Here is a 14,639-nt window from a genome sequence, read left to right as displayed (position 1 = left end):
GGATGTGGAGGTCCTGGGAAATCTGAGAGAAATAAGCTTTTTGCGCAATTGAAAAATGTCTGGGATCTTTTATTTCAGCTTATGAAACATGGAACCAACACTTTACATGTTGTGTTTATATTTTAGTTCTGTATATTTCAATTGACTGAATAATATCTTTGAAATTGTTGCATTTTTCGTTTATATTTTAGTTCAGCACATTTGATTGTTCCACTGATCATCATCTCTTCTCTTTGATCATGCATCAAATATGAATTTAAACAATGATCATATTTTGGGGCATAGCTTCCTTACTGAACCCCTCTTTATTCTCCTCTCTCTCTCTCTCTCTCTCTCTCTCTCTCTCTCACACTAAACATTAACACCTCCTATAACCCCCCCTCTCTCTTGCTCACTCTCTCTCTCTCCGTCTGTCTCCTTTCCCTGATTGAGGAATGTATCTCGAATCCTCCTCAGTGATAAAGACTGAGAAACATCTTCCTCTCCGTGTCTACATGCTTCTGTCTAAATAATGGATGAAGGGATGGATATGAGTGCTAAACGGAGGAGAAACTAGTAGTCTGGATTTACTGTCTCAGAGGAGGGGAGAGGCTGGAGAGGCAGAGAGGGGAACACAAAGAAAGATGGCATCCCATGGGATTTTTGTGTTTAAATTCACTTCACTTCAGATCTTGTCAACATAGATATTTTTCAGATAATTAGTTAAGTCTGTTTCCTCAATTGAATTCAGAACTGATTGAATTGATCCAAATTTTGCTCCAATATTTATTTGGCACACATAGGAGATTCACCCCAGATCCATAATCTAATCAAATATGGACTGGATACAGACATAGTTGTCAGGTCGACTTGTTTGGAGGGAAGCTGAATCTTCAGAGCTCCTGTGTGAGAGTTGTAAATAATTTACCAGCCTGCATTTAAACTGTGGCTCAAAGCATTTAGTCCTCATTCAGAATTCAAGCGCTTTGCTAGAGCGTTGAACACAGTCTGAATTTATTTAACAACGTAACCCAAGGGGATGTGATCATACTGTGGATGACTGACCTTTTGAGTGTGTGTGTGTGTGTGTGTGTGTGTGTGTGTGTGTGTGTGTGTGTGTTGGGGTCCAATAGGCACCGTTTTGTTGGCATTTGTGTTAATCCTCACTAACTCGGTCCATTCTTCCTGTCACACACACACACCTGAATGAAGTCTCAGGTTTTTGTCCTCACAGCACCAACAACTAAGACACACACCTAAAGCATGTTTCACATTTTCCTCTCATTGCAGATCATATAGCACGTCCTGATGACACAATAAAATTCACCTCTTCCCCCTCGCCACTCAGAATACGTGGTCCAACCTGCCTGACAACCGTCGCTCAGATAACAAGGCAGATACTTTTGTTAAACAGAAAACCCAAACCCATGGCAGCAGATCCACAAGGTCTGCCATTAGAGGTGACTGTATAGTTCCCTTAAGGAAAAGCAACTTTAGTCCATCTGCTTTCTCTGTGAGAGCTTCCCATGTCTGGAACACACTGCCATCAGACACACAACTGCACAACTTCACAAAAAAACATAGACATGGCTAAAGGCCAATCAGACTTGTGAACATAATCCCTAGCTGTGTATTGTTGCTTTCCATGTTGTCTGTAGCTTGTGAGGTGTGGAAACACTGTTGCTTTTATATATTTTGTTTTGTTGCTTTTTGTGTTATGTTGTTCTGTCTGCGTGCTACGTGTTGCTTGTTCTATGTTGTTCTGTCTGCGTGCTACGTGTTGCTTCTTCTATGTTGCTCTACATGTGCTCACTGCTCATTGTTTGTCTGTATTGTAATTGTTTTAATAACCTGCCCAGGGACAGCGGTTGAAAATTAGCCGGCTGGCTAAACTGGCACTTTTATTGAAACGTTGATTAATATGCACTGTCACTGTGAAAATAAACAAATAAACTCAAACGATGGACATCGCCATGGCAACCACACGTCAAACAGCGAGCTCACGCTTGCTTCAGTGTGCGCACAAGTCTCAAGTCACTCAGTATAATTAGCTGTCTGAAAAGAAACCGCAGTAATGGATTTCATTATCAAAACTTTATATAAACATTGCAACACACCAGTTCATTAGGAAGAAACTGAGAGAGAAGGAGCTAAGCTCCAAATACAGATTGTCTTTCATTCTGCATGAGAGGCGAACGTTGTTCGGGTGTTGGCTCTTCAGGAAGGATCAGAGAGAGGTTTGAATGTGTCTGCACTGAGAGAAATGAGTGTCACAGTTATCACAGTGGGTTTCCACTGATATATGTACAGTAAGGAACTCATCATGAGAGATCATGTTATGTGTTGCCAGATCTGCCCCATACTGGTCAGCCCAATAGGATTCAAACAGCCTAATTTAGACTCTTAGAGGAGGTGCTTCCACAATAATGTGATTTGTACCACATTCAAGTTAAATTATTGGATTCTTCACACCACACTAATCCCATTCCATTTCCATGCTTTTTTTAAACAAAATTATATGAAAACAAGCTTTGCTTTTATACTTACAAGACCATCATGCTTGATTGAGGGAGCTGTTTTGTCTTGCAGTAATGTGGTGCCTGCCTGTATTTCCTTAAACCTTTATTTTAGCAATACATATCACTTTCTTTGGTCAGTAGGTGTCCAGCATAGCAACAGGTGGTTGTGTGTTGGACACAGTCACTCATATATAGAGGTCTATAGAGCCTGTTTCCATTCCTGATCTATATAACCGTTAGCTTACCTGTGTAATATTGACAAGCTCAGAAACACTTGTTTTGCAAACATCATTACCTCTGTCAAATGAATATGTAGCTTAAAGTCATGTGTGTATTTGTATTTATTTTACTGTAAAGATGGTGACGCTGCAATTATACACATATACAATAGGCTTATATCTAAAAATACATACAGGCTAATTATACAGTATACACTGACTATACCAAACATTAGGAACACCTTGTCTTTATGCTGCATATTCGGCTGCAAACTGGACATCTCTTGAACAACTGCAGCAGGCAATCTTATGAGGTGGTGTTAACTGGGAAGGCCTGTGACAGGGTGATATAATGCAGGGGTTCCCAACTTTTCCACTCAGGGCCACCTTTCCAGCATTGGAGAACATCCCGCTGTGTTCGCGCCACGTCTAGTTCTATGGGCACTAGCGCTGTTCATGACACAAACTGTTCACACCCCTCTTGTTGGTGAAGATAATTTTGCAGTTTTAAAGCAGATTTTCTAGCAATTCTATATATTTAGCCATGTCTAATGTGTATTAATGTTATATTTGAGTGACAAAAAAATGACAACAATATCTATAGGCTAAAAAAAACTAATAAAAAAACATTAGCTGACATGGGCTAGTTGATCTGGACATTTCTGATGAGTTATAAATAGCTCTCTAAGGGGTGCAATGACTAACCTGACAAGTTATAAATAGCTATCTAAGGTGTGCAATGACTAATCTGACAAGTTATAAATAGCTCTCTAAGGTGTGCAATGACTAATCTGACAAGTTATAAATAGCTCTCTAAGGTGTGCAATGACTAACCTGACAAGTTATAAATAGCTCTCTAAGGTGTGCAATGACTAACCTGACAAGAGGAACTGATGATCCACTACCTGATTTTGAAATTGGACCTTGTGCATTCTACTATCATCAGTTACAACTTTCAATAGTAAGTTTAAAGCGGGACTGAGTTCCCGGGCCTTCCCTGCCGACCTAGGGAACATGCCCCAAAGTTATATTACTTATATAATAGACAGCCAAAGTTTGAGGCCGTGTGGTGCAGAGTGATGCAGGTGCTGGAGCAGGGGTGATGTTGTGGATCTGGGTGAGCATCTGTATGTTATCGTTTGCATGTGGATGTTTTATTGTATAAAACATTTTGGTCATAATATTAATAATAATAATGTGGCAAATTGCATTATGTTCTAAAGAAAGGTCAAAGCTAAAAAATATTTTAATCTTCTGAGAAATTATGACTTCTGCAGGGTTTAGTTCCAACCAGGCACTATATGTATTCTAATTACCTCACCAACTGAGCTAATTGTTCAATATCAGTGATTGGCCCTAATTCGTCCTGCTTGGTCTTCCAGGCACAAAATAAAAAAGTCACCTCAAAAACAAGAAATACCTGTGGCACAGCTGAACCAGGTTAGCCATTAGCAGGGCAGCACTTTAGAATCAATCTTAGGTTTAGCGCTGTCGGTTGGTTTTACTTCGTGATTCAAACACTAAACCAATGTTTCCTCTACACTGCGCACCTCCTCCAGGACTGCGGCGCAGAGACGCAAGAGAGTAAACTTCACTGAGTACGCCCCATTATTTTTCACGATATAGATAACGTTTTTTCTGTGATCGAATCAACATGATATCAACCCCTTTTCAATCCTACTGTAGGATATACAGCCTTGGTTTCTCAAATGATTGCCTTCCCTGGTTCACCAACTACTTCTCTGATAGAGTTCAGTGTGTCAAATCAGAGGGCCTGTTGTCCGGGCCTCTGTCAGTCTCTATGGGGGTGCCACAGGGTTCAATTCTTGGGTCGACTCTTTTCTCTGTATACATCAATGATGTCGCTCTTGCTGCTGGTGAGTCTCTGATCCACCTCTACGCAGATGACACCATTCTGTATACTTCTGGCCCTTCTTTGGACACTGTGTTAACTAACCTCCAGACGAGCTTCAATGCCATACAACTCTCCTTCCATGGCCTCCAACTGCTCTTAAATACAAGTAAAACTAAATGCATGCTCTTCAACCGATCGCTGCCTGCACCTGCCCGCCCGTCCAGCATCACTACTCTGGACGGTTCTGACTTAGAATATGTGGACAACTACAAATACCTAGGTGTCTGGTTAGACTGTAAACTCTCCTTCCAGACTCACATCAAACATCTCCAATCCAAAGTTAAATCTAGAATTGGCTTCCTATTTCGCAACAAAGCATCTTTCACTCATGCTGCCAAACATACCCTCGTATAACTGACCATCCTACCGATCCTCGACTTCGGCGATGTCATTTACAAAATAGCCTCCAATACCCTACTCAATAAATTGGATGCAGTCTATTACAGTGCCATCTGTTTTGTCACCAAAGCCTCATATACTACCCACCACTGCGACCTGTTAGCTCTCGTTGGCTGGCCCTCGCTTCATACTCGTCGCCAAACTCACTGGCTCCAGGTCATCTACAAGACCCTGCTAGGTAAAGTTCCCCCTTATCTCAGCTCGCTGGTCACCATAGCAGCACCCACCTGTAGCATGCGCTCCAGCAGGTATATCTCTCTGGTCACCCCCAAAGCCAATTCCTCTTTCGGCCGCCTCTCCTTCCAGTTCTCTGCTGCCAATGACTGGAACGAACTACAAAAATCTCTAAAACTGGAAACACTTATCTCCCTCACTAGCTTTAAGCACCAGCTGTCAGAGCAGCTCACAGATTACTGCACCTGTACATAGCCCATCTATAATTTAGCCCAAACAACTACATCTTCCCCTACTGTATTTATTTATTTACTTTGCTCCTTTGCACCCCATTATTTCTATTTCTACTTTGCACTTTCTTCCACTGCAAATCTACCATTCCAGTGTTTTTCTTGCTATATTGTATTTACCTCACCACCATGGTCTTTTTTGCCTTTACCTCCCTTATCTCACCTCATTTGCTCACTTTGTATATAGACTTATTTTTCTACTATATTATTGACTGTATGTTTGTTTTACTCCATGTGTAACTCTGTGTTGTTGTATGTGTCAAAATGCTTTGCTTTATCTTGGCCAGGTCGCAATTGTAAATGAGAACTTGTTCTCAACTTGCCTACCTGGTTAATTAAAGGTGAAATTAAAAATAAATTAAAAATAAATAAATATATCATAGAAATCAAAAGCTATTTCCATGTGAAAATGGTATGGGATTTGCTCCATTGGTTTTGTTGGTAGGCCTACATTATGCTCAAATAGCCTATTGGCTAATGTCTAAAACTGTAAGGGAACAGCCTCAGTGTTCACTGTAAACGTGTGCCGGAAGTTGCACAAAATTCTCACAATGTTCAAGTTTCCGCTCACAAGATCAAACATTTGCTCAGTGCCTCCCAAAAATGTAGGGAACATTGCACTTCACCCTAAAAATATTACCCCTCCCTCTATACTCCATCTCTGTCAGTACACTGTTCATTTTTGTCCATCAGTCTTAGCTTTGATAGGGTCAGCAGGCCCACAAAGCTACAAGAAGCCCAGGGGAAGATGCAAGCCAATAACGCTAGCAGCGCTAAACACATTAGCTTTAGAATAGTGTTAGCCGCCTCAATTTATTCAGCGATGGACAGAAAAAAGAAGGTGCTTGCAAAGCACTCTGGCAGGCAGTATGCATTGAGGGTCTATTGGCTTTGATTAGGCATAATTACTGTAATTATGCACTTGTGATATCATTGTGTAGAGGAGATGATGTAATGCTAACACAGCTCTCATTGTAGCCAAATGGAGAGACTTAGCGTAAGCGTGTGGTAGCATCATGCAGCTCACCCAGCCTGCAGCGATAGCATGGCAAAGAAAGACCGCATAAGCTCAGTGCATTTGTCTTTGGGATGCTAGGATCCAGGTTGTGTGGTTTTCTGAGCCAAAGAAAAGGGAACACTTGGCCTGCAGAGCCGAGTTCTGAAAGATACAGCACTTAAACACAAACTGCCATTGTGAAGATTGTAAGATCTCTGCCCCTGTGATTCATCCTCAAAGGAAGCTCATTGTTTTGTTTTTCTTTGTTTGATTTTCTTGTTACTATCTCATCTCACTAACCCCCCGCTTCGCCTTTGTTCAATTAATTTAACTTATAACATTTATGGGTGACGTGAATAACTCCCTTTCTGCAGTACTAGTAGCTAGTGACTGGAATTAGATTCCATATTTCCCCAGGGGAAATGAGTGTTACAGTGTGTTTCTAGACCAGTTTGAGATGAAAAGATGATCCTCATTAGAAACCCATTAACTTAGTCATTAGGGCCAGATCTGGGCCAACATGGAGTGGGGGGAGGGATCTAATTTGAGCACAATGACGTCTTATACTGTGACACCCCCATGCTCGTTTCACACCTGGGGGTGTCGAGTGAAAATGTGTAAAATAACTTTCTGTGTTGACAGCATTACTAGTGGTTGTAGAAGTAGAGCCAATTGTTTGAATTCGCCATGATTAAGTGAGCCAGTTGTTTTAATTAGCCATGATAAGGTGAGCCAGTTGTTTGAATTAGCCATGATAAGGTGAGCCAGTTGTTTGAATTAGCCATGATAAGGTGAGCCAGTTGTTTGAATTAGCCATGATAAGGTGAGCCAGTTGTTTGAATTAGCCATGATAAGGTGAGCCAGTTGTTTGAATTAGCCATGATAAGGTGAGCCAGTTGTTTTAATTAGCCATGATAAGGTGAGCCAGTTGTTTGAATTAGAAATGATAAGGTGAGCCAGTTGTTTGAATTAGCCATGATAAGGTGAGCCAGTTGTTTGAATTAGCCATGATAAGGTGAGCCAGTTGTTTGAATTAGCCATGATAAGGTGAGCCAGTTGTTTGAATTAGCCATGATAAGGTGAGCCAGTTGTTTGAATTAGCCATGATAAGGTGAGCCAGTTGTTTGAATTAGAAATGATAAGGTGAGCCAGTTGTTTGAATTAGCCATGATAAGGTGAGCCAGTTGTTTGAATTAGCCATGATAAGGTGAGCCAGTTGTTTGAATTAGAAATGATAAGGTGAGCCAGTTGTTTGAATTAGCCATGATAAGGTGAGCCAGTTGTTTGAATTAGCCATGATAAGGTGAGCCAGTTGTTTGAATTAGCCATGATAAGGTGAGCCAGTTGTTTGAATTAGCCATGATAAGGTGAGCCAGTTGTTTGAATTAGAAATGATAAGGTGAGCCAGTTGTTTGAATTAGCCATGATAAGGTGAGCCAGTTGTTTGAATTAGAAATGATAAGGTGAGCCAGTTGTTTGAATTAGCCATGATAAGGTGAGCCAGTTGTTTGAATTAGCCATGATAAGGTGAGCCAGTTGTTTGAATTAGCCATGATAAGGTGAGCCAGTTGTTTGAATTAGCCATGATAAGGTGAGCCAGTTGTTTGAATTAGCCATGATAAGGTGAGCCAGTTGTTTGAATTAGCCATGATAAGGTGAGCCAGTTGTTTGAATTAGCCATGATAAGGTGAGCCAGTTGTTTGAATTAGAAATGATAAGGTGAGCCAGTTGTTTGAATTAGCCATGATAAGGTGAGCCAGTTGTTTGAATTAGCCATGATAAGGTGAGCCAGTTGTTTGAATTAGCCATGATAAGGTGAGCCAGTTGTTTGAATTAGCAATGATAAGGTGAGCCAGTTGTTTGAATTAGCCATGATAAGGTGAGCCAGTTGTTTGAATTAGCCATGATAAGGTGAGCCAGTTGTTTGAATTAGCCATGATAAGGTGAGCCAGTTGTTTGAATTAGCCATGATAAGGTGAGCCAGTTGTTTGAATTAGCCATGATAAGGTGAGCCAGTTGTTTGAATTAGCCATGATAAGGTGAGCCAGTTGTTTGAATTAGCCATGATAAGGTGAGCCAGTTGTTTGAATTAGCCATGATAAGGTGAGCCAGTTGTTTGAATTAGCCATGATAAGGTGAGCCAGTTGTTTGAATTAGCCATGATAAGGTGAGCCAGTTGTTTGAATTAGCCATGATAAGGTGAGCTGAGGTGTGTAATGTACCCTCAGTATATGTTGTGTACGGTGGAGGAGTATGGTGGCTTTTATGCTCTTAACACTTTCATGTCCGTGATCAATGTTCATGAACATTAGTACCATTCTCTCTCTCTCTCTCTCTCTCTCCCTCTCTCTCTTTCTCTCTCTCTCTCTTTCTTTCTTTCTTTCTCTCTCTGCTTGCCACAAGCACTGTGTCAACTCCTTAATTGAAAGGAAATATGTGTTAAAATTCCAACTCTATTTCTCTGTTTTTTTGTCCAGACACTGGCATCCGCTGCAGAGGATTTTCAGATGTGGCATCGGTGGAAGAATGATCCTGAGGTGAGTGAGTGGTTGTGTAGATCAACATTATTAATGTCCTCATTATCTCTGGATGCATTACCTATAGAAGCCTTGAACTCTATAAGAAGAGATTGATTTCTTTCACGATCATATATGAACGTTGTAATTGCCAGCAGCTCACCGCCCTGCATCCCACTGCTGGCTTGCCTCTGAAGCTAAGCAGGGTTGGTCCTGGTCAGTTCCTGGGTGGGAGACCAGATGCTGCTGAAAGTGGTGTTGGAGGGCCAGTAGCATTCTTTCCTCGGTTCTAAAAAACAATATCCCAATGCCCCAGGGCCAGTGATTGGGGATATTGCCCTGTGTAGGGTGCCTTCTTACGGATGGGACGTTAAACGGGTGTCCTGACTCTCTGTGGTCACTTATTGTAAGAGTAGGGGTGTTAACCTGGCTAAATTCCCAATCTGGCCCTCATACCATCATGGCCACCCAATCATCCCTATCTTCCAATTGGCTCATTCACCCCCATCTCCCCCTGTGATTATTCCCCAGGTTGTTGCTGTAAATGACAATGTGTTCTCAGTCAATTTACCTGGTAGAATAAAAACATTGGATGGTCATTTTTGTATAAAATCTCATTAGGTTGACAATAGAGTTTTAATATCCTTCAATTAAGTAGAATTCAATTAGATTGCATTGGGACACATTCAGAGCCATGCACACACTGGGTCTTACTCTCTCAAATTCCCATTAAGCCAGTATACAGTGCATTCGGAAAGTATTCAGACCCCTTCCCTTTTTCCATATTCCACATTAGTCTTGTTCTAAAATGGATTAAATACATGTTTTTAGTCATCAATCTACACACAATACCCCATAATGACAAAGTGAAAACAGGTTTTTGGAAATGTTTGCAAATGAATTAAAAATAAAACACATAAATACCTTATTTACATAAGTATTCAGACCTTTTGCTATGAGACTCGAAATTGAGCTCAGGTGCATCCTGTTTCCATTGATCATCCTTGAGATGTTTCTATAACTTAATTGGAGTCCATCTGTAGTCAATTCAATTGATTGGACATGGTCTGGACAGGACACCTGTCTATATAAGGTCCCACAGTTGACAGTGCATGTCAGAGCAAAAACCAAGCCATGAGGTCAAAGGAATTGTCCGTAGAGCTCCGAGACAGGATTGTGTCGATTCACAGATCTGGAGAAGGGTACCAAAACATTTCCGCAGCGTTGAAGGTCCCCAAGAACACAGTGGTCTCCATCATTCTTAAATGGAAATAGTTTGGAACCACCAAGACTCTTCCTAGAGCTGACCGCCCGGCCAAACTGAGCAATCGAGGGAGAAGGGCCTTGGTCAGGGAGGTGACTAAGAACCTGATGGTCACTCTGACAGAGCTCCAGAGTTCTTCTGTGGAGATGGGAGAACCTTCCAGAAGGACAACAATCTCTGCAGCACTCCACTTATCAGGGTTTTATGGTAGAGTGGCCAGAAGGAAGCCACTCCTCAGTAAAAGCCACATGACAGCCCACTAAAGGACTCGCAGACCGTGAGAAACAATATTCTCTGTTCTGATGAAACCATGATTGAACATCTTATCCTGAATGCCAAGGGTCACATCTGGAGGAAACCTGGCACCATCCCTACGGTGAAGCATGGTGGTGACATCATCATGCTGTGGGGATGTTTTTCAGCGGCAGGGACTGGGAGACTAGTCAGGATCGAGGGAAAGATGAACGGAGCAAAGTACAGAGAGATCCTTGATGAAAACCTGCTCCAGAGCACTCAGGATCTCAGAATTGGGCAAAGGTTCACCTTCCAACAGGACAATGATCCTAAGCACACAGCCAAGACAACGCAGGAGTGGCTTCGGGACAAGTCTCTAAATGTCCTTGAGTGGCCCAGCCAGAGCCCGGACTTGAACACAATCGAACATCTCTGGAGAGACCTGAAAATATCTGTGCTGCGACGCTCCCCATCCAACCTGACAGAGCTTGAGTGGATCTGCAGAGAGGAATGGGAGAAACTCCTCAAATACATGTATGCCAAGCTTGTAGCTCCATACCCAAGAAGACTCAAGGCTGTAGTTGCTGCCAAAGGTGCTTCAACAAAGTAATGAGTAAAAGGTCTGAATGCTTATGTCAATGTAATATTTCCGATTTTTTTAATTATTTATAAATGTGCAAACATTTCTCTAAACCTGTTTTCGCTTTGTCATTATGGGTTATTGTGTGTAGATTAATGAGATAAAAATATATATATATTTTAGAATAAGGCTGCAACGTAACAAAATGTGGAAAAAGCCAAGGGGTCTGAATACTTTACGAATGCACTGTTTATGAACACGATTCCAATAATCTTTTCTTCTACTTGAACTCACTCCCCATCGGACACATTTCTCTACTGAGCAGCCTGTCTCTGCACTTGATTAGTAGGCCTCATCATGAATTATGATGCAGTTCCTCAACTCCCCATGTCCAATCGTTCTTTGTCCGAGCCACAACGTTTTTCTAATGAATTCAAATTGTTAATTTACTTCTCTTAAGTAATGCGAAAGCCACTCACTTTCGGCAGCCATATTGAAAATGACAAATTACCTGTTATATATATATATATATATATATATATATATATATATATATTTACTGCCTCTATGTGGGAGAACTCCATTGCCTCCTATTAGTCTATTAGCTTCAAACTAACCTGGACAGTGTCATTATAAACGCCTCCGATACTCCTTTTAATGACTCTTCTCCATTAAAAGTTTCTTATCAGTCTGATTCCTACACGCTCACGGAAAGTGTGTGTGTGTGCTCCATCTTTGTACGTGCCTGTGCACATGCGTGTGTGTGGGACAAAGTAGGAACGTGTGGGGAACAAAGTAGTATCTGCTTTATGCTGCTTTATGCTGCCGTGGTCTACTTCTTTGAGGCTTGGGATGTGTGACTGGATGGAGATGCTTGGCTAGCTTGGATAATTATCCCTTGGCGAAGAGTCATTAGTGTGAACGTCCAGCGTTTTCTGTAACTAACGAGCAAATATTAGCGCACATGTTAGTCTTAGCCAATTAAGCCTGCACCGATGAAAGGACTCGGAGGTTGGCTTTTTCAGACTGTTTATGTTGAGCTAGCTAATTGATCCCAAGTGTGTGTGTGCGGGTGCGTGTCAACCAGGCAACGACAAACGAGGCTGAATGTAGTTTTCTCTATTCATTTCAGTTTCTTAAACTGCTGGCTTTCTCAGGCAATGTTGCGTGTCGTGAGGAGTGTCTTGGCTCCATGTCCCTTGCACGCGCTCAGTGAAAGCGTTAGGAGGAGAGCTCCGTGGTCCAGTCTGTCTCCAGACACCCTCTTCCTCACTCCTTCTTCTTAATCCTTCCGGCCAACATCGCGGTTACAGCGTAGTCCTCCGTGAACCGGCCCATGTCCTTGCTGCACCCGAGGGTGTGTGTGTGTGTGTGTGTGTGTGTGTGTGTGTGTGTGTGTGTGTGTGTGTGTGTGTGTGTGTATGCCTGCACACACGCCTCATTTCTGTATGAAAGCCCAGAAGACGTCCTCCCTCCCTCAGGAGTTACATCACTTAAAAACATTTACCCCAATACTCTACAAACCTCTGTGTGTGTGAAACCACCTTAACACACATTCACATCCATGCACGTAGAACACACACACACACACACTTAAGGAGGTGGGGAGTGTAGCCACAGCGCTTCAAAGCTAACATGAAGAGACCTCCTCATGATGGCTGTCAGGCCATCTTAATGTTGTGGAGAACCTTGTGAAGCGACACTCACACTAAGGTCACACTGTCTCACCCCCCAGGGATCTGAGTATATGAGAGATACAGTAGAAACTAAGATAGACAGACAGAGTGTGTCTATATGTGTGCGAGCTTGTGTGTAAGCTCTGCAAGGACTGCAGCCTGTCTCTCGGGAGGTGAGCAGATGCTGGAGCACCGCTGCCAGAACTGTCTATCGCTAACAACTAGCTCATCGCTAATGGCCTGGCGCTAACTATCGAGCCTCACACCACCAGCAGGTCACAGGTGGGGGAACGGGCCTGTGTTTTATGTAGCGTTAGCCCCATGTTGCAGCGCCGGGGGTGGCAGGCAGGTGGTGCTAACCAGTGAACCGGCTCCATGTCCCCAAGGCGTCCATCTGTCAGCTAGGCTGGATAGGCTAGCTCGTTAGCGCCTGACTTGCTCGTGCTCTGACAGGAAGCTCGCACAGCGGATGAAAGAGAGAGTTGGTTACAACACTACTGCTGCTTTTGTGTCAAGCACACACACACACACTGTATTAGGGGAGTACACACACACACACACACACACACACACACACACACACACACACACACACACACACACTGTATTAGGGGAGTACACACACACATACTGTATTAGGGGAGTACACACACACATACTGTATTAGGGGAGACATACGCAGAGAGTGAAGAAGTGCTTGAATTCAGAAAATAAGAAAAATAATTCAACCACACTGAAGAATGGAAAACAACATTAAATAGGAACACAGTTTCCACACAACACTGTCTGAAAACTTTACAATGCACATTGATTTAAACCCCTACCAAAGACCTGCTGTGTTTATAAATTTGTGTTTTTCACATCTTTCTATTTCTCTCTCTCTCTCTTCCCTTCCACCCTTTCTCCATAGCCTGATGACATCCATTACTACTATGCCAAAGAAAACGTGAGTACATTTCTACTGTTATTTCCCCATGTATAACATGTGTTGTGAAGAGATTTGATCTGAGTCATATTGAGTCTGTATATTCAACAAAATCCCACCTGCACCCTCTGTCTTTGTAGCCATGGTTACTAAACCTGTTGTAAAGCGTATTGATAACCTTAAAGGATCCCCCACATCCCCCAGCTGTGGCCCAGGCTCTAGAGCCCTGAAAAGACACACAAAAGTTGTTACAGTACGCTAGGGTTAGTGTGTGTTTTTGTTTGCATGTGCGTGTGCGTGTATGCGTGCATATTCAAATGAGCGTGCATGCATGTTATGTCTAGTGTGCGTGTGCGTGTGTGTGTGCGCGTGTGTGCGTGTGAGGGATTATCTCAAGAACACGTATCTGTGCCTGTGATATCGTCTGCATCCCTTGGCCTCTGAAGTCATCTGTCTGATTTGATACTGGGGATCAGATAGTAATTCCACAGGGGATGTGGTGATAGAACACATGCAGGCAGGCACACACCTCTCCTGAACAACTGATGTCATTCTGGCTTTGACTGGCCAAGACACAGGAGATCAGTACTGTCAGGCATCTGAATACACACCAATATTATTCACAGCCACAGGAGATGGAGCAAGCGCCACACAGACACACGCATGTGTTATCATACAGCGCACCATAATGCAAAGTGACAGACACACACACACACACACAATACTTTGTATTCACCAAATCCATGCAGTATACTCTCCATTGACCTCCAATTTGCGTCAATAATATCTCATTCCTTTGGTCTTTTTCCCTTATAGCTGGACTCAAATGATACAGAGGTCAAGAAGCCAAACCGGCTTTATCCAGAGTTTAAGGAAGACGAGCAATTTAGACGCCTCATCTCCTACAACACCACGGCAGTCCACATACCCACGGACATATACGAGGGCTGTGA

General features: G+C 42.5%; 1 protein-coding gene across 3 annotated transcripts in view; it reads left to right on the top strand.

Moving 5' to 3' along the window:
* LOC115199102 (voltage-dependent calcium channel subunit alpha-2/delta-1-like) overlaps positions 1–14,639 on the top strand; it is a 176,866-nt gene that overhangs the window by 61,857 nt on the left and 100,370 nt on the right. For all 3 annotated transcript variants that reach the window (XM_029761671.1, XM_029761670.1, XM_029761669.1), the window contains exons 4-6: positions 8,969–9,028; positions 13,672–13,707; positions 14,503–14,635. In XM_029761671.1, the coding sequence (XP_029617531.1) occupies positions 8,969–9,028; positions 13,672–13,707; positions 14,503–14,635 (229 nt within the window). The remainder of the gene's footprint in view (positions 1–8,968; positions 9,029–13,671; positions 13,708–14,502; positions 14,636–14,639) is intronic.

Source organism: Salmo trutta, chromosome 8 (genome assembly GCF_901001165.1).
Source record: "Salmo trutta chromosome 8, fSalTru1.1, whole genome shotgun sequence".
Classification (NCBI taxonomy): domain Eukaryota; kingdom Metazoa; phylum Chordata; class Actinopteri; order Salmoniformes; family Salmonidae; genus Salmo; species Salmo trutta.
Note: the sequence above shows the minus strand (reverse complement) of the source record. Positions and strands in the feature narration are given on the sequence as shown.